Source organism: Cygnus olor, chromosome 2, assembly GCF_009769625.2.
Source record: "Cygnus olor isolate bCygOlo1 chromosome 2, bCygOlo1.pri.v2, whole genome shotgun sequence".
In the NCBI taxonomy this organism is placed as follows: domain Eukaryota; kingdom Metazoa; phylum Chordata; class Aves; order Anseriformes; family Anatidae; genus Cygnus; species Cygnus olor.
Window position 1 is genome coordinate 46,657,024 of NC_049170.1, and position 22,136 is coordinate 46,679,159.

At 45.3% G+C, this 22,136-nt stretch overlaps 2 protein-coding genes across 6 annotated transcripts in view; one reads left to right on the forward strand and one right to left on the reverse strand.

The window, feature by feature from the left end:
* FYCO1 (FYVE and coiled-coil domain autophagy adaptor 1) overlaps positions 1-13,705 on the forward strand; it is a 53,196-nt gene extending 39,491 nt beyond the window's left edge. For all 5 annotated transcript variants that reach the window (XM_040548418.1, XM_040548419.1, XM_040548421.1 and 2 more), the window contains exons 15-18: positions 4,751-4,846; positions 7,193-7,403; positions 9,884-9,993; positions 10,433-13,705. In XM_040548418.1, the coding sequence (XP_040404352.1) occupies positions 4,751-4,846; positions 7,193-7,403; positions 9,884-9,993; positions 10,433-10,508 (493 nt within the window). In that variant the 3' untranslated portion in view covers positions 10,509-13,705. The remainder of the gene's footprint in view (positions 1-4,750; positions 4,847-7,192; positions 7,404-9,883; positions 9,994-10,432) is intronic.
* A 2,861-nt stretch (positions 13,706-16,566) lies between these two features.
* Positions 16,567-21,743, reverse strand: CCR9 (C-C motif chemokine receptor 9). The gene is made up of 2 exons (XM_040548450.1): positions 19,162-21,743; positions 16,567-18,813 (listed from the first exon to the last, which is right to left on the reverse strand). The coding sequence occupies exons 1-2, from the start codon at positions 19,177-19,179 to the stop codon at positions 17,668-17,670; spliced, it is 1,164 nt and encodes a 387-aa protein (XP_040404384.1). The 5' UTR covers positions 19,180-21,743; the 3' UTR covers positions 16,567-17,667.
* Positions 21,744-22,136: the final 393 nt, after the last annotated feature.

Genomic DNA, 22,136 nt, shown 5'->3' on the forward strand with positions numbered 1-22,136 from the left:
TGGGCGATGCCACTGGATGAGGTGATACTCTGCTGTCATTTGTCCCTTCTGTGATTAGGGACAGCTCTGTGCACTCCTTGTAACCAAGCTACATGCTTGGCCACCGCCATAACTCTTCATGAGCTGTATCTTTCATTTGAGCTTTCCTGTAGTATTCTTTCCTATATAAGAAGCCTGCACATGCCATAAAGCAAAGTACTGCATTGTATGTGGCATTTCAGGTGGTTTCCTAGATGTGTTTCCAAGGTGTGTGTATCAGCTGTGCTTGCTTCCTTAGTGAGCCTGACTGCTCTTGGTAAACTTTGGAGACTCATCTTCAAAAGCAGTGATCAGCGCAGAAAAGTTGTAGCCTTTCTCATGGACAGATTCTGCAAGAGAGGGAGGCAGTGTGCAGAGAATCCAACCCATGAAGGTAGGTCTTTGCAGCAGCCTGTGCAGAGCTGGAGTGCTCTGGGCATTCAGCCCCACAGAGCAGTATGCTTGCACCTCTGCGTCCTTGGATTTGGTACCTGCAAACCTGGCCTAACCCTACAGCATCATTTACTGAAAGAAGACTACTTGCGAAAGAAATGTATGGCCCCCTAATGCTCTTTAAAATTACATTGAACTCTCCCTTGTGCTTCAGTACATGTATTAGCAATTCCTGTCTCAGAGAAACAAATCTGTTTCTATCAAACAAGTGAACAACAGGTTGCAAGAGCTGCCTGTTTTTAGCAGTTATTTTCGGATGCAGAATAGGGTATGAGTATGACAAAGTGGTGGCTAAGCTATGTGGTAGCGTACGCCCCCTAAAATGAATGTCAGTGTCTGCCTTGAGAAAAGATGAAGTTCCCTCCATGTTGTAGAGGGCCAACAGTAAGCCCTTTCTACCGACGAGGCCCACTTAAACTCCTGAAAACCAGAAGGTGTTCAGAGCTACTGTTCAATTTGTTATTTGTGCATTTAGGGAGAACTGAATCTGAGCTACTTTATCTGGATCGTAGTGCCCTTCTTGCAGGTGCTGCCTCCAGAATCACCAGAGATGTTCATCTCTCAGGCTGTATGTGCAGGGATGGCCTTCCCATGGAGACCCTTCCCACATCCATTTGCCCTAATCCATATGTAAGGTACCCTGGCATCATTCATCCATTTCTGTTTAGATTCCGATAAACCCTTTACCAAAGAAGACTGCAGTATCAGCAGCTTTAAACTCTTTGTCATGAGGTAGTAATGAAAAGAAACTCAGAGTTCATTTCAGCTTGCTCCCCTAACTGTAATTTGACCTGTGTCCTCCTTGGTTTCGTAAACTGTGTTTCTGCAAAGTATTTTTGGATGGCCTGTTCTAAGAAGCCCTCTCCAGCACGGGAGTGGTGAGAGCTGCTGGTACATATACCTGCATGTATACAGCTCCATAAGACCAGATGGCATTCCTCAGTTTGCCTGCAGGATACCCATTCTAGTATGACTGAATTATTGCTGCGACCTAGGAATTATGGAAAACAGAGCTGAGCTGGCTGGGTGCTGCTGGGTTGGGCAGCAGCCCTGCTGAAAGAGCCTGATGCTCCTGGGGGTTAGCAGTGTAAATCCAACCCAGCAGCGGCCTCTGCTGTCGTCCTGCCTCGGTTTCCCTCTAATATCCTCTAAAGAACTGCGCGAGGAGAAAATTCAAAGGCATCTAGGAAAAAAAAACAGCTCATTTTTGAGAGCACGTACCTCACCACTGAACAGCTAGGGTTACACATAGAGCTGGTTGTAATGCTGGTGACCTACAGACGGTGCAGTGTTTAGGGTCTCGGGGGCAGAGGCTTGCCAGTATTTCTCGTGCTGATTCTGATAGTCATGTTTGCTGCCTCCTGCTGGTGAAGAGGCTGGAAGGCACCCTGGTAACCCCAACTTGTTGTTTTGAAATCTGTTTTCTGAACTTCGTGCAAACACAGGCTGATGATTGAAAGCTGTCTTCATCTCAGGGCCTTTGCCAAACCTCTTTCATAACACAACGCTAAAAGTATCTCATGAGATTTTTCATGTTGTCACTTGATGCACAGAGATAGCCCTTTGTCATGACTGGTCATTTCCCTAGCTTGCTTTCTGTGTATGCACCAGTTGCCTCTGGTCTTACAGATAGAGCGTAACCAGTTTTAAGGCAAGGAACGCCTTTTTGTGTGTTTGTGGGAGGGGGTGTGTGTTTTTTTGTTTGTTTTCATAGAGAATGTAGCATAGTTAAATCCTGATTTTTTTTCTGAGAACTGGCTGGGGCTTCCTAAGTACCAATGTGCAGGTCACCCACAGCGGGAGATCTTCAGGTCTGTCCACTCTTTTTCATCAGCTGTCTGCATGACACTTTCTCATGCTCAAGTACGTCAGGGTCTGCCCATGACTCCTCTGTCCTCCTTGCAACCATACGAACTCCTTCAGACAAGATACTCTCATGTACCCTGTTGCAAACTCAGCAAGCTCCATATCCTCCGTGCTTCATCCCAAATTGTGCCTCTCTTCCTGCTCTTTCCAAGGGCTGTCTGTGCATTCTCTCTTCTGATCCTCCACTGTTTTCTTTCTCTTTTCCTTTCCCTTTGATGGGCTGCAATGGAAGGTGGATAGCTAATTTAGGGTGCCTGTGATATGTCTGACCTGCTAGGTAGCAGCAGGCCCAGCTGGCCCAGACTATCCAGCCCAGGGACAGTGACTAACCGCACATGCCTGAGGAAAAGCATAAGAACAGGATAAGCATGAATTTTTTTTTCAAAACGCCCTACCAGCCTCCAGCAGTCTATGCCTCAAGGATGCTGAACTGTGCTCTTGTTGTAGCATTTTTTCTATGCTTCGGTACTTTGTGCTTATCAGTCCTGCTTCATTTTGCTTTTAAAAGGAAAAGAAGAGAAAAAATGTGGATTTCAACAGATACACCAGGGGTCTGTGTAGTGGTATATATTCATAATGCTCTACAGGCTGCCACCTAGTGTGAAGAAGTCGTATGGGAAGAAATGGTCTTGACGAGACCATTTAAATCATGAGTTCTTCTGAATCTTGAGTTTAAATCAGTTCTTCTCCCAGTCTGTCCTCATGCCTGGGATTGCCCTGACCCAGGTGCAGCACCTTGCACGTGGACTGGTTGAATCTCATTTTGTTCGCATGGGCCCACTTCTCCAGCCTGTCCAGGTCCCTTTGGATGGCATCCCTTCCTTCTGGTGTATCCTTTTTAAAAGTGGCAGTGATGTTTCCCTTTTTCCAGTCACCAGAGACTTCACCTGCCTGCCAGGACTTTTCAAATGTGATGGAGAGAGGCATATTAACCTTTATGTACCAACACGGACTGTGTCATTCCTTCATTTCAGTGGGCAGGTAATGTTTGGTTGTGGCTCGGGTTTTGGCTGTCGGTCACAGATTTGAGTCTTCCCTGCAGCTCACAGCTGTCTCCTTAGAGACTTACCAGTAGTGGTGTGACTCTGAAGAAGTCAAAAGTTGTCTAAAAAGTGAGAGAACCCGAATTCCACAGATAACAGTGCTTTATGGGTTCAGGAAGTGTGTAGACAGTGGGTGCAGTGTAATTTGCAGTTTAATTAGCAGTCCTAGCAGTAAATTCTTCCTGGTCCCAGCCAGTGCTGTTACCCCACTAAGCTCACAAGTGGTTGCAAGTGCTGACACAGTAAATGCAGACGCTGCTAATGACAGACGAAGGTGCTGTTACCTGGAGATGTTTTCTCCCACTCTTCCACTCAGCACTGCTGCTTGTAGAGCTATGCCCTTTAGGATTTAAAAGAAAACACTAAACTCTGCATTGGTTTTGAGAATTGGTCTACAGAATTTGTAACAATTCTGCCCTTGCTACATGATTGGACTTGACTGTTCAAAAGCACATATAAATAGTGTCACATTTTATTAGATTCCACTGGCTTTTGGAAGGTACCAAGTGTTTGGTTCCCTGTAGGTAATCTTGGACATTTTCTGGCAAAATGACAGCCTAATTGTCTCAGCTACCAGCCTGCTGAGATGCAGGAAACAAAGCAAGTATCAGATAGAGAAGCTCTAACTTACTTGGAAACCGTCAGCATTTGTTTACTGACTCTCAAAATTCATTCTTCTCTCCTGTTTACCTCTCTGCCCCAGCCGTGTAATTCATAGTCTGTGCTACTCGTGTGTACTCAGTTTGAGGTAAAGAGTGGATGGGAGATTCTTCCATCTACTTCCTTCATTCTCTGGGACACATCGTGGTGGGTGGGAGGCATAAAACTTTGTCATCCTGTAGCAGTTTCTTTGGTGTATTTGAATCATCCAGGAAAAGGAGATAATGATAGCGATTCTACAGTGAGAAAATACGTTTTGTGTACTATTTGTCAGAATAAGGAACTGGATAAAATTCTGGTAAAACACCTCACAGATTAAATACAGGACAAATGTCATACTGGGGAGGCTTTGTTTAAGAGAAGAGTCTGGATGGTGTTGCTTGTTTCTGTCCCCCATGAAGATTTACACCCATCAGGGAAGCTTTAAGACCTGTCAGCATCTCAGTAGGCAGTATATCCTAAGACTGCTGTAGAGATGTTCTAGATGCATCTCTTCCTCTTAGCTCATGAAACCAGAATAAGAGCTGTTTTGCATTTTTGCGCAGTGGTTAGCAGAACAGGGCTGTACTTTTGCCCAGATAGTTCTGTCACTAGAGCATACAAAATAAAATTCTAGAGTTTCTCATCAAGGCTATTAAAACATTTCTGTTTCAGGAAGACCTATGCATGCGGACGATATTTGACCACTTGATTATATTTTCTTGTCCTAGAAACAGCACATGCAATTCTTCGACCTATGATGAATCAGAAGAGTGGCAAGTTGCTCAAGATGCTGAGATAAGCTTGTTGAAGTCAGGAGAAATCATGTAAGCAGAACAGTTTCATTACTACCAGGCTGAAAGGATAAAGTTCTGAACTCAGATACGAGCTATGTGAACATGCCCTGCAGACTCCTGGAAGAGCTGATTGCTTGTGTCCCACAGCAGAACGTGGTCTGAGGAGGGGCAGAGAGTATAGCCCAGCTAAGCAGAGCAGCAGCAGTGAGCCAGGTCCTCTCTCTTAAAAGCTTCAGTACAAATGGGGACGAAGAAAAGATTTGGGTCCATGTCACATCAGAAAACCTTCCTTCCTGTTCTTGCTGCGAGAGGTGCTGTGAACAGGAAAGGGGCTTAGAGGGAAGGCTGTGTAGTTCTGGTAATCTCTGGAAAAAAACTGCGAGAGAGAGTCAGGGAGTGCTGCACTAGTTGGACCTTGATGATGGGAAGGGAATTCATGGACTTCTGGAGCATGTGTCTATTATTTCTTGGTAGCCCTTACCTATAGTCTCACAGAAACTCTCTACCTGTGCTGGATGATACATGCTTAGCATGGAATGTTCAGCTTAAACACAGTGAGCTGTGTGCACACAATTCTTACATGTACCCTGCTCAAAAATTATGAGTTATGTGAGGTAGTGATACTCCATGTCACTCTCAGAGCCACAAAGTGGATCTGACACATGAAAATGCTAATGACCTGGAGTAATTCCCCTTTCCTCACTCTCCCCTTAAGCCTAGCTTTGAAATTCTGGCCTGGTTGTGGGGAAGATTTTAAACTTTTGACTACAGTGAAGTTAATTAATCCATGTTTCAATCTCATGCTGTTCAGAGAACCAGGAAAATGAACTAAAATCATAGCTGGGCTGTGGGGCAAAAACTAGAGTTATCATTAGTTTATTACAGTCAAAGATCAGCTGAGACACTGTAGCAGCTATTTCAGCTAAGAGGAGAAAGTAACAAGGTAGGTAAAACGTAGTGTAAAGCTTCCTCTCTGACCAAAGTGCAAGAGTTCTCATAATAAATGAGTTGTGATCCCTAACCACTGTGTATTATTGGTTGGAAACTGAACTTCTTACTCTAGAACAGGAAATCATCATGGTGACTGTGTGGTATTTTCTGGCAAATCTGTTAGGTTTTAAAAGCTGCTGATAAACACATCATGGTACTGTGATCTACTGTGAGCTTGTTGCTTGGGAAGCAATTTATTTGGCCTAAAGAGTGATGTGTTAGATCAGTTTTAGTTAGTATAAAGTAGGTGAATCACAGAATCACAGAATCATCTAGGTTGGAAGAGACCTCCAAGATCATCTAGTCCAACCTCTGTCCTAACACTAACAAGACTTCCACTAAACCATATCACTAAGCTCTACATCTAAACGTCTTTTAAAGACCTCCAGGGATGGCGACTCAACCACTTCCCTGGGCAGCCCATTCCAATGCCTAACAACCCTTTCAGTAAAGAAGTTCTTCCTAATATCCAACCTAAACCTCCCCTGATACAACTTGAGCCCATTCCCCCTCGTCCTGTCACCAGGCACGTGGGAGAATAGACCAACCCCCACCTCTCTACAGCCTCCTTTAAGGTACCTATAGAGAGCGATGAGGTCTCCCCTGAGCCTCCTCTTCTCCAGGCTAAACAACCCCAGCTCCCTCAGCCGCTCCTCGTAAGACTTGTTCTCCAGACCCCACACCAGTGAGATTCTCAGCTCTTAGAAACTACTGGTTTCCTTTGAAAAAGACAAGCAGCGTTCTGCTGTTCAAGGTCCTCACACCAGTCTGAATGAGGTAAGAATGAGGTAGGCTAATAAAATGCCTCAGGAATAAGGATCATCCGGGTGCTGAGAACCTTCTTTTTCATTGGAGGTACTTTGAATCAGCTTTTATGCAGCTCGCTTGGATAAACCAGACCAAGCTGTATCAGTAAGTGCTCCAGAGGATCTAGACAAATCTGCTGTTCACATTCCATCTGTCTTTCCCCTCTGCACTCCTGATCCCTGTTTCCTGTACAAATGATTTCTAGAGAGGGAGTAAAGTAGGTTAGTGAAATTCCGTTTAAACTTCTGTGTAAAAAGAACAGCAGAGGGCAGCAGACTCTTTTTTTAAAATCATGCTAGTGCTAAAAAGCTTTATTCCAGGCACAAGATTTTTCTTGTTGAAATGAAATAAATGACTGATATTCACATTCGCCAGAACAGTGAAAGTGTTTGATATCAGTTGGCTTTTCTGTGATTCTTGCTTTCATCCATGGCTGAATTTTCCCACATCCTATGGACTTGTCCCAAAGTTGCTGTGGAGCCTGCCTAAAATAGATGGAAAACAAAAAATAATGATTATTGTTTCTGTCATGGTATTAGATTCGATCTCTTCAAATGACTGTCTCTTTCTCCATTACAGGATCAAGTTACCCCTTACAGTGGAGGAGATCTTAAATTTTGGGGAAGGCAACAGAGAGCTGTTCATTAAATCCAGCACTTACAGTATCATTCCCATCACCGTTACAGAGATGGGGCTAACCATTAGCTGGATATTTTCATCAGACCCTAAAAGCATCTCCTTCAGCGTTGTCTACCAAGAATCAGAAGACACGCCACTGGATCAGTGCAAAGTAAGGCCTTTATTTCCTAGTGGTTTTTTTTGTTTTTTTTTTTTTTTCCTTACTCCCTTAGAAACTGTAGTACACTTCAGTAGGCTGCCCAGAGAAATCAGCCAGTACAGCCAGTAGATCTCCACAGTAGTGCCAGTTGCAATTGCATTATAAGGAATTGTTTCTCCAATTAAGCTGTAGTTCTCCTGGAGGCAGAGCTACATCTTTAATTATTTCGTGTTGCCTGCAAAGCACTGTAGCTTCTATTAGTCGCATCTGAAATTCACTCACTATTATTAAACAAAAATAAAAGCCCAATCTTGCAAAATTAGTCTCTTCTCCCTCTTCAGTATTGCTTAATTTGTAGTTGCTTAGTGCTTATTTTGCCAGATTTTAAGCAGAGGCCACAAGTAAACAGATAAATGGATGGGTTACTTCCATTTCTTACAGTTAAACTCATGTTTAGGGGCCTTGATAGTGTTCCCACATCCTGCAAAATCACTTTGCCTATGCCCAAGGTACCAGATTTTATATGTGCTGTATTTTATGAGGGTTATGCAGTGAGTGAATCTACATTACCCAGCTCATTCCAAAGTTGTAACGAAGATGGGGCAGTTGCTGTTTTAACACCATATCAGGGGCAGCTCTAAGGCTGTGATTTCACTGGGAGAATAAAAGACATTTATGCAGCATGAGTCGATTCATTCCAGGGTAACTAACTCCGGGTAAAATGTATGTTTTCTTCATCTGAAAGTTTAAGATTTCATGTTGGTTCTGTCTTAATATATCTATTTAACATAACTTTGGGTAGCACAGCATTGTCCTTGATCTGCATCAGCTGCTGTTCTGAGATGAAAACCGCTATCTCTGCTAGGTGTTTACAGCAAGATAGATGGTTACACCCACTTTTGCTGTAAATTTAGCTAAATGGTTAAGATTTGCTGAGAAAGCTTATCTTACAGAATCATAGAATCATAGGATGGTTTGGATTGGAAGGGACCTTAAACATCATCTCATTCCAACCCCTTGCCATAGGCAGGGATATATCCCACTAGACCAGGTTGCCCAAAGCCCCATCCAGCCTGGCCTTGGACACCTCCAGGGATGGGGCATCCACAGCTTCTCTGGGCAGCCTGTGCCAGTGCCTCACCACCCTCAGAGTAAAGAATTTCTTCTGAATATCTAATCTAAGTCTACCCTTTTTTAGCTTAAAGCCATTACCCCTTGTCTTCTCACTACACTCTGATAAAGAGCCCCTCTCCAACTTTTCTGCAGTTCCCCTTTAGGGACCGGAAGGCTGCTATAAGGTCTCCCCACAGACTTCTCGTCTCCAGGCCAAACAACCCCAACTCCCTCAGCCTGTCTTCATAGGAGAGGTGTTCCAGCCCTCTGAGAATCTTTCTGCCCCCCTGGACTCACTCCAGCACCTCCATGTCCTTCTTATGGTAGGGGCCCCAACCAACATCCCTAGGTCCTTCCCCTCATGGCTGCTCTTAATCCATTCTCCACCCAGCCTCTATTTGTGCTTGGGATTGCCCTGGCCCAGATGGAGGCACTTGCACTTGCACTTGGCCTTGTTGAACCTCATGAGGTTTGCACAGGGCCATCTCTCAAGCCTGTCCAGGTCCCTCTGGATGGCAGCCCTTCCTTCCACTGTGTCGACCACACCACACAGCTTGGTGTCATCAGCAGACTTGCTGAGGGTGCACTCAATTCCACTGTCCATGTCACCAACAAAGGCATTAAATAATGCTGGTCCCAATACTGACCCCCAAGGAACACCACTCATCACTGGTCTCTACCTGGACTTTGAGCTGTTGACCACAGCTCTTTGAGTGCGACCATCCACCCAATTCCTTACCCACCAAGTGGTCCATCCATCAAATCCACGTCTCTCCAATTTAGAGACAGGGATGTCATGGGGGACAGTGTCAAATGCTTTGCACAAGTCCAGGCAGATGATGTCAGCTGCTCTTCCCTTATCCACCAATGCTGTAACCCTGTCACAGAAGGCCACCAGATGTGTCAGGCACAATCTGCCCTTAGTGAAGCTAGGTTGGCTGTCGCCAATCACCTCCTTGTTTTCCATGTGCTTTAGCATAATTTCCAGGAGGATCTTCTCCATCACCCTTATAATGCAGGGAGTATAAAAGCATATACCAAAAGGCATGAAGTAGCTAATTCTGCTCTTGGATATGTTTGTATAGATTTAATGTAGCATTGCTGATGTTAGTAATCTTGCTTTGTTTAAAAAATGTAAAAAAGATGAGCACTTGAATCTCTCTAAAGCTGAGATTTGTAGCCATAACTTAATGCTGGAAAGAAGATGTCAAAGGAAAGCAGATGTCACGCTCTGAGATTTTACTTTGGGTGAATTTTTAATGCTAATCAGTGAAAATAAATAGTTTTGCAGGCGTATATGCACTTTAGGGGTTTCTGAAGGTAAATGTCACTTTATAGGTCAAATAGCAAGTTTCAGTTTGATTTGTATTGAATTCCAGGTTCTTATTCCAATGACCCGCTGCAATTCTCATAAGGAAACTATCAGAGGACAGGTGAAAGTCAGAAACTCCGGAATCTACACACTGATATTTGACAACACATTCTCCAGGTGGGTCCCACATGAGTGTAAAAGGTGAAATAAGCATGGTTTAACAGTCTGTGGAACTGTTCAGATGTACCATTCTTCTGCTGTTTGGAAGTAGGTGTGAGAAATTGCTCCCTGTTTGCCAAATATCTTCAACCTCGGTTTTGGTTCTTGTTATTCTTTGTTTATTTTTTCTCATCCCATAGCAGAATTCCACTCTTTTGTCTTGACCTCTGAGAGGGTAAATGGAAGTAGGCAAGTAATTTGTGATTCTTTGCGAGATAGTTTAGTCAGGATCTTATTAATAAGAGACCTGATAGCCCATGTGCAGACAGACTTGTTTTTAACACCAGTCATTTTCTTTGCCTGAGTATAAACTGAAAGATTGAGTAAACTTTTAAGACTTTCTGTCTAGTTGCCTTCAGCTAACATGATCATCTTCCTTTCTTTTGTTTCTTGACAGATTTATCTCAAAAAGAGTGTTTTATCACTTGACTGTTGAGCGACCTGTCATCTATGATGGAAGTGATTTTCCATAGCCTTGAATACACTGTGTTATTTTTAATTACATTTTTAAGAAATGCTATTATTTATGTATATGTAAGCATTATGATGACCACTGTTTGAAGATTTTGAAACTATGCAATAGTTATAATGCACTTAGAGAACATGTATACATTAGAAGAACAAAGCCTTTTTAGGAACACTAATGGTTCTGTACTGTGTACAGATTGCTCAAAAGCCATGTTGTTTAATTTAACAGGTCAAGTAATGTTCCAACCATTTAATTATCTTTTTTTTCGTTGGGGAGAAAAATAAGTGTGGAGGTGTCTAAATGCAAACTGAAATTCTCTACTGAAAATTGAATGACTTTTCTTCCAAAAATATCCTTCAAAAGGAAGTTTAAAGAAAAAAGTATCTTTGTTCACCTCTTCACTGAGGAGTAAACATAACCATTTCTGTTCTGCTCTACTGCTCTCACAGTCAGAACAACAACTATGCAATACTTCAGTCTTCACAGGCGTATATTGTAATCCATCTAGAATTTTTTATCTTTTTCAATTTTTATAAACAGCAAATGTAGAGTTTTTTTACATATTGGACTAAGATTTGGTAAGTCTTAACTGGCTTTTATAAATGCTTTGGTATTGCATACCAGTTACAAAGCAATAAAACACGAAGCAGCAATTCGTTTCACTTTTGCTCACCATACTCTACTCTGTAAGCTGTTCCACTGAAATCAGCTCTTATGGTGAGTACCAGTGGCAGAATCAGGGGCATAATTTGTAGAATAAAGTACTGCTCACTGTGTGACACTAGAAAGAGGAGCATTCCTTTTTCCTGCTTTAGCACCTTAGTCATCACGTTCACGTGAAAGCACAGTCTCTGAGGAGGCCAGCGCTGCCTCTCTCTCTAGACTGAGTGGAAGGTAGCAATAATGGTTGAATCAGTCTCAGAAAGTCCATCTGAAAGTGAATGCACATCCAGCCCTAATGAGCTCTCTGTGGGGGATCTGATTCTACAACAATAGAGTGGTTGTTTAAAAATAGAGATTCACCATACAAGTGTTTGACATTTACACTGTAGCAGCTAAGGTAGAGGGAAATTTCTGATCACAGAAAAGAAAACATTACTGCTGATGAAGGTTGCTAATCATTCATTCCAGTTGTTAGCAATGCATAAATACATCAGTCTTGAAAAACATTGTGAAAGAATGACTGCCCTTCATGGACCACCTAGATTTTAGGTTGCACATACAGGACTTTATAACAAGGAATTACAGTCTGGGTGGTGCCAAGCTGAAGTCAGGGGGCCTTCAGCTAGGCTGCTGGCTCATGGAAAGCTTTCTCTTCAGATGCCTCTTCCCAGTACAGGAGATGTACTGTGCTGGGCAGAGGGGTCAGTGAAAGGTGCGAGCTGGCTTCCTCCTCCTCCTCCTGAGCTAACAGGTTACAATGCAGTTAGACCCGGAACGGGCTGTGTGCACAAAGATGAGATAGACAAGAGACTGAAACAGGCAATAAATGACGCACTGATCCATTCATGAGTTATGGCAGATTTCAGCATCGAAGCTGTGTTTTTTATTTAATGAGGCAAGAAGAAATTATTTATTGCTTAAAAATGGAATACTGTGTACCATATGCTATGCAATTTCACAGGGCTGTTACTGAAGTCTGCTGCAGTTTTCCTTTAAGCTTTTAGGTGTGATTTTTAAAAGCGTTTTGTTGTTGTATTACTTAGAATACTAATCTTAATAGGGTATCTTTATTAAAATGCCAAATGTAAGTTAAAGGGACACTGTCAAATGTCTTAGGCCAAAATATGATATCTCTGCTCAGAAGTATTTGTTACCTCTATTCAGAATTATTTGACAGACTTGTCTCTGGATTTCCTCTGCATCCTAGTTCTTAATATTTTTTCATCAGGTGGCAAATATTCTTAAGCCAATGTTTATGTAATTCTTAAAGTGTATGGCTCCATCTAGTAAGCCAGATTTTCCTCTGCAAGTTTTGCATGTACACAGTCCTGAGGCTTGCTGAAACTTGTGTTTGGGAGGCAGGAAATAAAAACACTGGATTATGTTTATTTAGCATTTGAGTCTTTACGGTACCATAGCTGCCTCATGAGAGTAGTTTTATGGCTTTTCTACTCTCTGAAAGAGGAATAAGGGGGGGAGCCAGGACCTGTAGTTTGAAGATGAAAAGAAAACGTTTGCTTTTAACAGGGGAGAGTATTTAAGCAGAAGTTTCAGTAGAGGAAATACTCAAACGGTAAGGTGCAACAAGCAGACAAGATTGCAGCTGTCTGAAGGAACTGTTCAAGAGCAGGAAACCCACTGTGTCATCTAGATGAGAGAGACTTCCACCTCAGAGGCTGTGCAGAGAAGACAGTAAAGAACCTGTCTTTGCTACCAAGCTTTTGTTTGATTGTCCCAGAAACCTGATGGAAGACTTGGCAGAAGTGTAGGTTTGTGCAAGAGATTTCAGTCGAGGTCTTTATATCCCCATTCACAAAGAACCTGTTCGTGTGAGGTATGCCTTTGACACTAATAAATCTTTATACCCACAGTTTTTATACCAACAGTTTTATACCAACAGTTTTGTTGAATTTGGCCTTCTATTAATAGATCATCCCCAGCAATGCAATTAAGGGAAAATAATTTTTTAAAATCAGTCACAAAATTGATTTAAGGGGATGTCACACCCACAGGAGAAAAAGTGTATGTTGTGGTCAGCTTAAGCAGTTGGGCATTTTTCTTGGGTACTAGAGCAGTGAAGGATAATATTTCTTTTTGTTATGCAGAGGTTTGTGCAGAGGAAAGAATATAGTTGCTTTAAGAAAATGACAATGTTCCTTTAGTCAACATTATTCAGTGTTGCTGTATGAAAAATCACTGAGATATATTGCACAAGGTTGGACCACAGTACAAAGTAGCAAAGCTACAAAAGCCTGACTTTGCTTCTTTTTTAAAATTGAAATTGCACTATAGTTTTAATTATACTCAATCACTTATATTGTAGCTCGTTCAGAAACATCTTTTAATCTTAGCTGCCAAAGAATTGCAAACCCCGTTCACATCAAATTTCATGTCCCACATGGAGGAAAAAAGAGATTTATGTATACCACAGTCTGTGCAGTCACGGAGATGTAGACGGTTGTCTACTGGACTGTTTCTTGATGCTTTTTTTTCCTTTTATAACCTCAGGAATTAAAAAAAATAAAATTATATATCATTGAGTGTATGTCCCTTTTGTGCCATGTAGAGATAGCTTTGTCTGGAAGATAAATCAGGTAGATTGGATGACCTACTTCTAAGCTGGAAAAATGTTAGAAAATAAGGGTCTGTGTGTCTGGTTTATGTTGAATGGCTGTGGGAGGGAAAGAAATGCTGTGTGAGTCAGAGGCGCTCTTCACGTCACCTCTGCTCCTTGTCTTGAAGGAGGTGGAAAAAAAAATTCTGTTTGCATCTGTAGACCCAGACCCACAACGTGTTAAGCACGTAGGCTGACCTGACCTACTGGGGCCATCTGAATGCGGTCAGGAGCACAACAGGCCTGTCGCGATCAGTCATCGCTGCTTTCTTCAGTTGCTGCTTATTTCTGTGTCCTCACGGGAGTTTTCTGCTGGGGTAGAGAGGATGCGCTGCTTCCTATCCCTGCACTCCAGCAGGAGCAGCAGCCCTGAGCACCACGCTCAAAGGCTGCCCTACAATCAAGTCTCGGTGACCTCTCGCCTAGAGCACAAGGGAACTGCAAAAGTTAAGTTTGCGCTACTAAATGCATGTGTAAGTGCATTGCACCTTGCTGTGCAGCTCTGCAAGGAAGGCTGTAGCTGCTGAAAGTCTGGGGGTAAGTCTCCAATGACCAATTTTTGGCCATACAGAACGACTTCCTTGATGCTAGGGCCAAGACGCTCCCAGCCCGAATGCCGTCTTACATGGGGTTTTAACTTGCCCGATTCATAGCATGTGCCCCAAATACTGGACTTGGCATGCCCAGTATGACATTCTGCTCTGTGGACCTTGTGTAAACACATGGCTGCCACAAAACAATGATATTAGTCCTTGAAGTGTCACTCTGTAGTCCAAATACAAGGTCTGGAAATTCTTCTGGCCCAGGAGGCTTGGAAAAAACAGGCAGCACTCAGGGGCATGGGGACTATGGTATCTGATCAGTGAAACCATGGATGGTTGGTCCAGATCATACTTGGAAATGGTGGGTGTACGCACACCAAATTCAGATTGATGGTTCAGGTTTCAGGACGTATGTAACTGGACTACGCTACTCACTGCGCCTTCGGGTGGTGGTTGCAGCACCCACTGCAATCCTTTCTGCAGTTTTTCTGCTCTCTGGAAGAGGCGTTCCAGTAAAGCCCGTCCGTGTCTCAGGCAGGCGCAGCCGTCCGTCGGGCGGCTTTGTCTGCAGAAAGTGAAAGTCTCTCATGGCTGTCCTGTCGCTTCCTCTCCCTGCACCGCAGCCAGGCTGGCGCGCCGCGACGTGAAGGCTCTCACCGTGTGAACCTGCAGCGTGACCTCGTGCTTTGGCAGATCGTGGTGCTGCAAGAGCATGGAGGAACTCAGCGTTGCCTAATAAAACTTGGAAAACACCTCAAAAAGTGGTCAAAAACACTTGAACCCATCTCCAGGGACCCTGGTAGATGGAGTGTGTCAGGTCTTGTTCCTGGTGTTCCAGGAGCAGAGGACGCACGGCGCAGCCCATGCGGTGAAAATGTGAGGACGGGGCCACATGACAAAATGTAGGGGACTGGCTGCGGGGCGGGGAGAGGGGGACACAAGGCAGGGAGGAGGGCTCTGAGGAGCATCCACCTCTGCGCCGAGCCCCCGCTGGGGACTGTGCGGCGGCAGGAGCAGCCTGACTCAGAGCAGGACGCAACGTGACCGGGGGATGACCCGGCGGCCCTGAGCCCGCTGAAAGTTCACCGCCGTGTCACCAGCCTCAGCAGTTTCACTCGCCGACCGAGCATGAGAATTTCCCACCACGGTTTTGCCGAGCGAAGGCGCAGCTTCTACCTGCACGTCGAAGCGCAGCTCCCCCAGGAGCCCGCGCCTCATCGCCACCCCGCAGCTCGAGGCCACCGGGTGCTGGGTTTGCATGCCTGCTTTTTGGGAGGACAGCAGTTCAGAAGGCAACTCTGAGTGGGGTAAGTCTCCTTGCTTTAATAATTGCTAGTGCCAGGAGAGGGGTGATTTCCCAGGTCCTCCTTTCCACCCTTTCCCCCCACAGGTGGGCAAGCTTAGAATGGATTTTTTTAGGTGATCTGCTGTGCGTATTTGAAGTTGTTAAAAAGTCTGGGGAAAAAAAATGGCTAAAAAGACTTACTGTGAGTGCCAAGGCAATTAATCCACACAACAGAGGAGGTTTGGGAGCAGCTCCCAGCTCGACATGGCAGCCAGGGCTGTCACCCTCGTGTGACATTTCAGGGGACATCTCGGGGGACACTGGCTGCCTTCACTGCTCACCCCACATGCGGGCTCCCCAGTCGCCTGTCGGGGCAGCGAGGAGCCCCTGGGTCGGAGCATGGATGCCCCAAGCCATCGCACACCCATTTTGTGCGGGGAGAAGGGCACGTCATTGCATTTCAGCGTGCATTGCATGTCTGGTTTTAGGCTTCCCAACTTACTGGGAATTAAAAACATAGGGGAGGCTATTTGCTCCTTCTCAAACGTGAATGGAAACAGGTTGTGTGGATGGGTGAGAAACTGGTGCGGGCTTGTAGGCAAAGACAGCACCAGTTCATCCCCTCAGTGTATGTGATGGTGCTTTTGTTGAAGGGAATTTCAGCTGCTACTTGATTTGAGTTCAACATAGATTGCAAAAATACCAAACACGTATAGTAAAAAAATGTATGCATCTTTCATCATTTCCTTCCCAAAGGGAAAAATAATAATAATAATAATAATAATAATAATAATAATAATAATAATAATAATAATATGAAACTAGAACCCTGTCTGCCCAGATTTAATGTATTAGCTAGAAAAGTACTGCCAAACCTTGCAGAAAACCAAGACGCTTTACTGATTAATACACAATGCAAACAATTTCTTCTTGAAGAAGATAGTCACCAAATGCCAAAGCAGATTAAAATTGATTATTTAAAAGAAAGCCTCCTGAGGATTAAAACAAGCAATTAATGCTCAGGGGTGCCAGGGATGGGAATTGCAATGGCTAGCAGGACACTTGTGTCCCTCTGGTGCCATCCTCAGCTCATCCAAAGTCCCCAGAGAAAGTGGTGGGTGTGCTGCAGCACCCGCCTGCACAAACCTTTGCCTACACCAGCCCAAAGAGCAGTATCTCAACCAAAATGTCATCAACGGTAGGTTTGAGACTTAACGACTCTGTCTTACTGGTCCTGGGTTAAATGTCTTTTGTCACCCTAGCAAAGGTACCAGCACATAACAGGCAGGTTGTTGAGTCATGGGTTTGGGGTTTGGGTGCTAGCAATCTTTTTCTCAGGGACAGAAAACTCAATATATCCAGTGGCCTTGAATTTTTATTGCGAGTTGTGGCTTGCCAATACAGAGAAATACAAGCTGCAGCAAATAAATTGAGCCTACTTTCACCCTACATCAAAGAGCTAAAATACAGGAGGATTTAATTCTGTAAGGAGCATGGAAGATCAGCTTTCCTTTGCAACAAGAGCAGCCAGTTCCACAGAGCAGAATTGTGTCTGTGTGTGCAGGGAGCAGCCTCCACATGCTGAAATCAAGCAATGGCTGACAAACGAGTTAATGTGGAGCTGGTCTTCAGCGAGGGCTCGGCTCCCTCCTGCCGCTCGTCATGGCTAGGAAGAAGGCTCGTCCTGCTCCAGCCGGGCCTGCTGCTGCTGCTGGGCTGGTGGTTCTCTGAGGGGCTTGCTATTTTGGGCTGTGGTTCAAGCCACAGGTGAGCTGGGTGCTTCGACTGTCTCAAAGGTAGCTCTTATCTTCTGTCACCTCTGCTCGCAGCACATCCGGCTCCATTTTGCTGCATGGCGTTGACGGTTTCACTTCGCTGCGCGGTGAGGCCTGGTCTGGCCAGGCACAGCATGAAGTGCATGAGGAGCCCTTGGTGGCCTTGCTGCCGCTGGCACCAGCTTGCATGGACCTAGGAGGTTCAGCCCTCCTCCGAGGCAGTCTTTGGGGTGCAGGAACAGTGTCCGAAAGGCCGTGCTTGGTACCCCTCGGGCGGTACTGGCTTACACGAAGACTTGGCATGAAGCAGGAACAATGGAGGAGGTCAAATGGGTGCTGAGGGTGAGCGAGCTCCTCACCCGCCGCCGCCCCAGCATGGCAAAGGACCAGTTGGAGCTGTGCTCCTGGCTGTCACACACGGAGGAGCACTGCTCCTGGCCCCTGGTCCTCCACACGAGCCTGGCCAGCGCTGTCCTGAAGCGCTCACCGGCAAAGACGTAGAGGAAGGGGTTGAGGCAGCTGTGGAGGAAGGCGATGCTCTGGGTGACCTGCAGGCCAATGTCCAGCCCGTTGGTGGCCCAGCAGCTGTACACCACTCCGGTATATGTGTTGATGGTCTTGACCAGCAAAACAATGTTGTATGGGAACTGAGAGAGGAGAAAGGCGGTGATGATCATGGTGATGATCTTCAGTGACTTCTGCTTTTGGCATCTTTTAGCTTGGAGGAGGGTGTTGATGATCAGGGTGTAGCAAATAACCATGACCAGGAATGGGAGGAAGAAGCCTATCGTGACTTTCAGAGCCAGGACAGCAACCCTGAAGACCATGCTGACGTTTGGTGGGTACATCATTTTGCACACAGTCACGTCACCGACTTGCTTGCTTTGGCTGTACATGATCTCAGGGATGCACAGGCTGATGGACATCAGCCAGACGGCCAAGCACATGAGTTTGTTGTGCAGGAGCCGCCTCCGCTTGGAAGTTTTAGCTTTTGTTGCCTGGACAATGGTGATGTACCTGTCAAAACTGATGCACGTCAGGAACAGGATGCAGCCGTAGAAGTTGATCTTGTACATGCTGTTGACGACTTTGCACAAGAAATTCCTAAAGACCCAGCCATCAGAGGCAGCCTTGGCCCAGAAAGGGAGGGTAAAAAGGAGGAGCAGATCTGCAACGGCCAGATGCAGCAGGTAGCGGTCCATCGTGCTCCTCCTGAAGCGATATTTGCAGTAGATGAGAATGACCAAGGTGTTTCCCACTGTTCCCACAGAGAAGATGAGCCAGAAAAATACAGGCAGGAAGGCTCGAGCAAACTGCCAGACCTGCCTCCTGTCACACATGAGCTCTGTGTCATTGGTGGGGTTCCCATAGAGGGACATCACCGTGCTGTTCCTGTAGTAATCCAGGCTGGTCTTGCTAGGTTGGGTGACCTGTGGTGAGACACCAGGTAAATTCACGCTGAGTTGGCCCAGTAAAGTATAAATTTGCCCCTCCCCACCAGATGTAGCTTAAGATCCCCAACATCTCCCATTTTAGGTGGGAAAGCACAAAGGCTGCCAGCAAAACACAGTGGGTTTCAGATGGATTGACATGCACCCGCACCCAAGAGAAGCTTCAAATACGTAACAAAATGCAAAATCCCAAGCTTGCAAAGAGGTACGGAAAATAATTCTGCATTACTGCTATGATGGGGCAGCACAGTTGGCTTTTGTGAGTAGAAAACTGATGTTGAGGGAAGGAAAAACTGAGATTGCACAGCAATGTCAGTGTGTACTCACTATGCTTGCAAGTGCCATCTTCAGCCAAATCTCAACTTGGTCTTGAAGGAGGCACCACAACCTGGGGAGGAAAGATAGGAGCAAAATACCTGATTTTGTTTCGAAACAGAACTGTGACTCTTTTATCTCAACTATTTTGTTTTTATAAAAACCTCATCAGGACTTATGGTTAGCTTTCTGAACCGAAGCTTTGTAACTCTTTGAAACGAGTCTGGACAGGAGATGAGCAAACCAAGCAGAAATTGATGTCACTGGTTTGAATTACTGAGATGTTTCCATTTTGCTAATAGAGAGTCAGAAAAGATCCTTAATGCAGTAAAAATTACATTTAGGTTAAATCAGGGCTTCGGCTCCTCTCTGCCGCTGTGCTGATTGCATCCTTTGACTTACTAGAGTCACTGAGATTTCATTTTTAGTAAGATGTAGAGTCCCCACTGCACACATTAAAAAAGAAAGGCATCTGAAAGCACCATAACTTCCAAAAGCTTCATGAGAAAAAGCAACATGTCTCAAATTGTCTAACAACAACTAACAAAGAAAAGTACCCACCTTCAGGGGCAGCTTGCAGTGTTAAAATATTTGCATCCTCTGCAGTGACTGATAACGGCATCCCCTGCACTCTGCCTGCAGCAACTCTTATCTGCAAGCTGCGACGCGATGTTGGGCCCTGCACAACAGCTCATTATGCCCCCATAACAACGAAAAACTGGTATTTTTTTTCTGTGCTGCAGATTGCTTTGTGTTGGAGCCAGGCTGCCACCACAAAAAGCAGAGCCCAGTCACACAGCCACCACTGAGCCCCAACTTTTCCAGGGGGAAACAGCCAATGCTCACGTTCGTGTGTTTTCCCTTCAGTTTCTCCTGTGTGCCTGCTAAAATCACCTGTGTTAACTGCGGCAAGCAGCAAGCAGCTTCTCTTAGGGACATTAAGTGGGTTTTTGGGTTGCTCTCTGGTCCAAATTGCCCTTTGTCTTTTTCCGTACTCTTGGGAGGGGGTGTTCGCAGCGAACGTTTGCAGGGTTTTGTAATTTGGTCCAACAAATGTAAAGCAGTCGTTTTCGTCTATTGAAAAAGGATTGTCTTCAGAAAGCAAAAATTGAGATCCAAACCTTACATTTTTTGCCTCAGTGGAGCAACTTTAATGAATACAAATTATCTAGGAGTGAGGTTTGCAGCATGAGTTCTTGGCAATAAAAGAACATTAATCTCAGTGCAGAGCACTTGCTTAAAATAAACTGAAGAAATAAAAATAGACATAAACATGTGCTCGTAGCTTTTTTTACATTTTCTATCAAGACCTACATGTAGAATTATGTTTGTCCCTGGAGGGTCAAATAGAGACATAAATTTAGTACCCGACTTATCAAAACACCACCCATGCCCTGTACATACCGGCTGAATTTCTGGTGCGCAAAACTCAGAATAGTTTTTATTTATCCTCCTTTCAAAGCAGACAACCAGGGAAAGTAAAAATATGTAAGCAGACCGAAAGAAACCATCTGTATAACACCTATACATAAATACTAAGACAGAGAAATTAAGACCAGCTGTAGCCATGGATATATGAACTATGCTGGGCAGTGCTGCATTAACGGGTGGAATGGCAAAACCTCTGGTGGCAACAGCCCCACAAGGTTTTTTTCCCCGTCCCCATCCCCATCTGGTTCCAGCCCCTTGTAACACACGGGATCATCACGGTAAATGCAGGTGCAGCCAAAAACTGAGCTGGCTTTGCACCATCCAAGAAGCAGTGCATCGCAATGTCAGCCTCGCAGCAGAAAGCACAGCGTGCTAACCACAGCAGAGTCCTCAAGCTGGGGTTTTGTTGTCGCTGCACTTGCTACGGATTATATTAATAATAGCAATAATTCTGTTTTAGGTATAATGAGCTTTCAGATGCTCTAGCGAGCACTTGATTTTCTCCTGCATGCTGCAAGTTGGCGGCCAGCAGACAGCCCCTTGAGACAAGGAGGGGCAGCTCAGTAACCAGAATTAGAGACCCCTTTCCACCTATTTTTGGGGAAAGGCATGGCTCAAGGCAGCCCTGCACGGCTCATCCTTTCCGGCAGCACCAGACCTGGTAGGCCCCACCTGCTGCAGGACGTCTGCTCAAAAATCCCTTGGCATGTCGAGACCAGCTGTCGAGGTGCACCAGGCACTGGTGAGCATGGCTAGCAAGAAGCAGCCAGCTCGCTGCTGGTTTGTCCCCCATCACCGTTTCCAAAATGTTCTTCTAGAGGCTGCTGCAGGATACAGAGCTGCTTGGTTGGGGAAACTGTGGGAGCTCAGCATGCCCCCAGGGCGATGCGAAATACCTGTGTTGTCTCCTTCAGACCTACCTTGCGCTGCAACAGAAAAAAATTGATCCTAAGTGGGTGAGGTCGACAGCGAACTTTCCCAAAAACAAAAGGGCAATTTGTAACTCGGCGTCCTTTCCGCTGGGGCTGCGTGTGGGAAGCAGGTGCCCTGAAAGCAGAGGTGGCACTCACCGGGAGGGTCTCTGGGGGGAGGTCAGCCCGGCCCTGGCGCCCCGCTGCACGCCCTGCCTGCTCTGTGCGCCCGCACCGAGCCCGGGGCTTTTTGAAGCCTGCGCTGGGTGTGTGCTCCCGGGACCCGGGCCTAATCAAACCTCTGAGCGGCTGTTTTCTCTGTGGTTTGCATGGTTTAGGTGGCTTACACACAGATGACAATTTTTTTTTTAATTATTTTTTTTTCTTTCCTTTTTTTTGGTGAGCTCTTTCAATAGCAAATTGGAGACCACTCTTACCACAATTTTCTACTTAGGTGCGCCAGCTAGCACAGGGCAACACAGAGGCTGCTCCCAGCGTGCCGTCATCCTGACGGAAAAACACTTTCATTGGGGGAAAAAAGAAATCCCCAAACAAGAACTGGGTCCCCTGAGGAGCCACCAGTGTGCCCAGGGAGTGAAGAGCCGGGAGTCCCATCCTGCCTGCTCCAAGCTGGCCCTCAGCCAC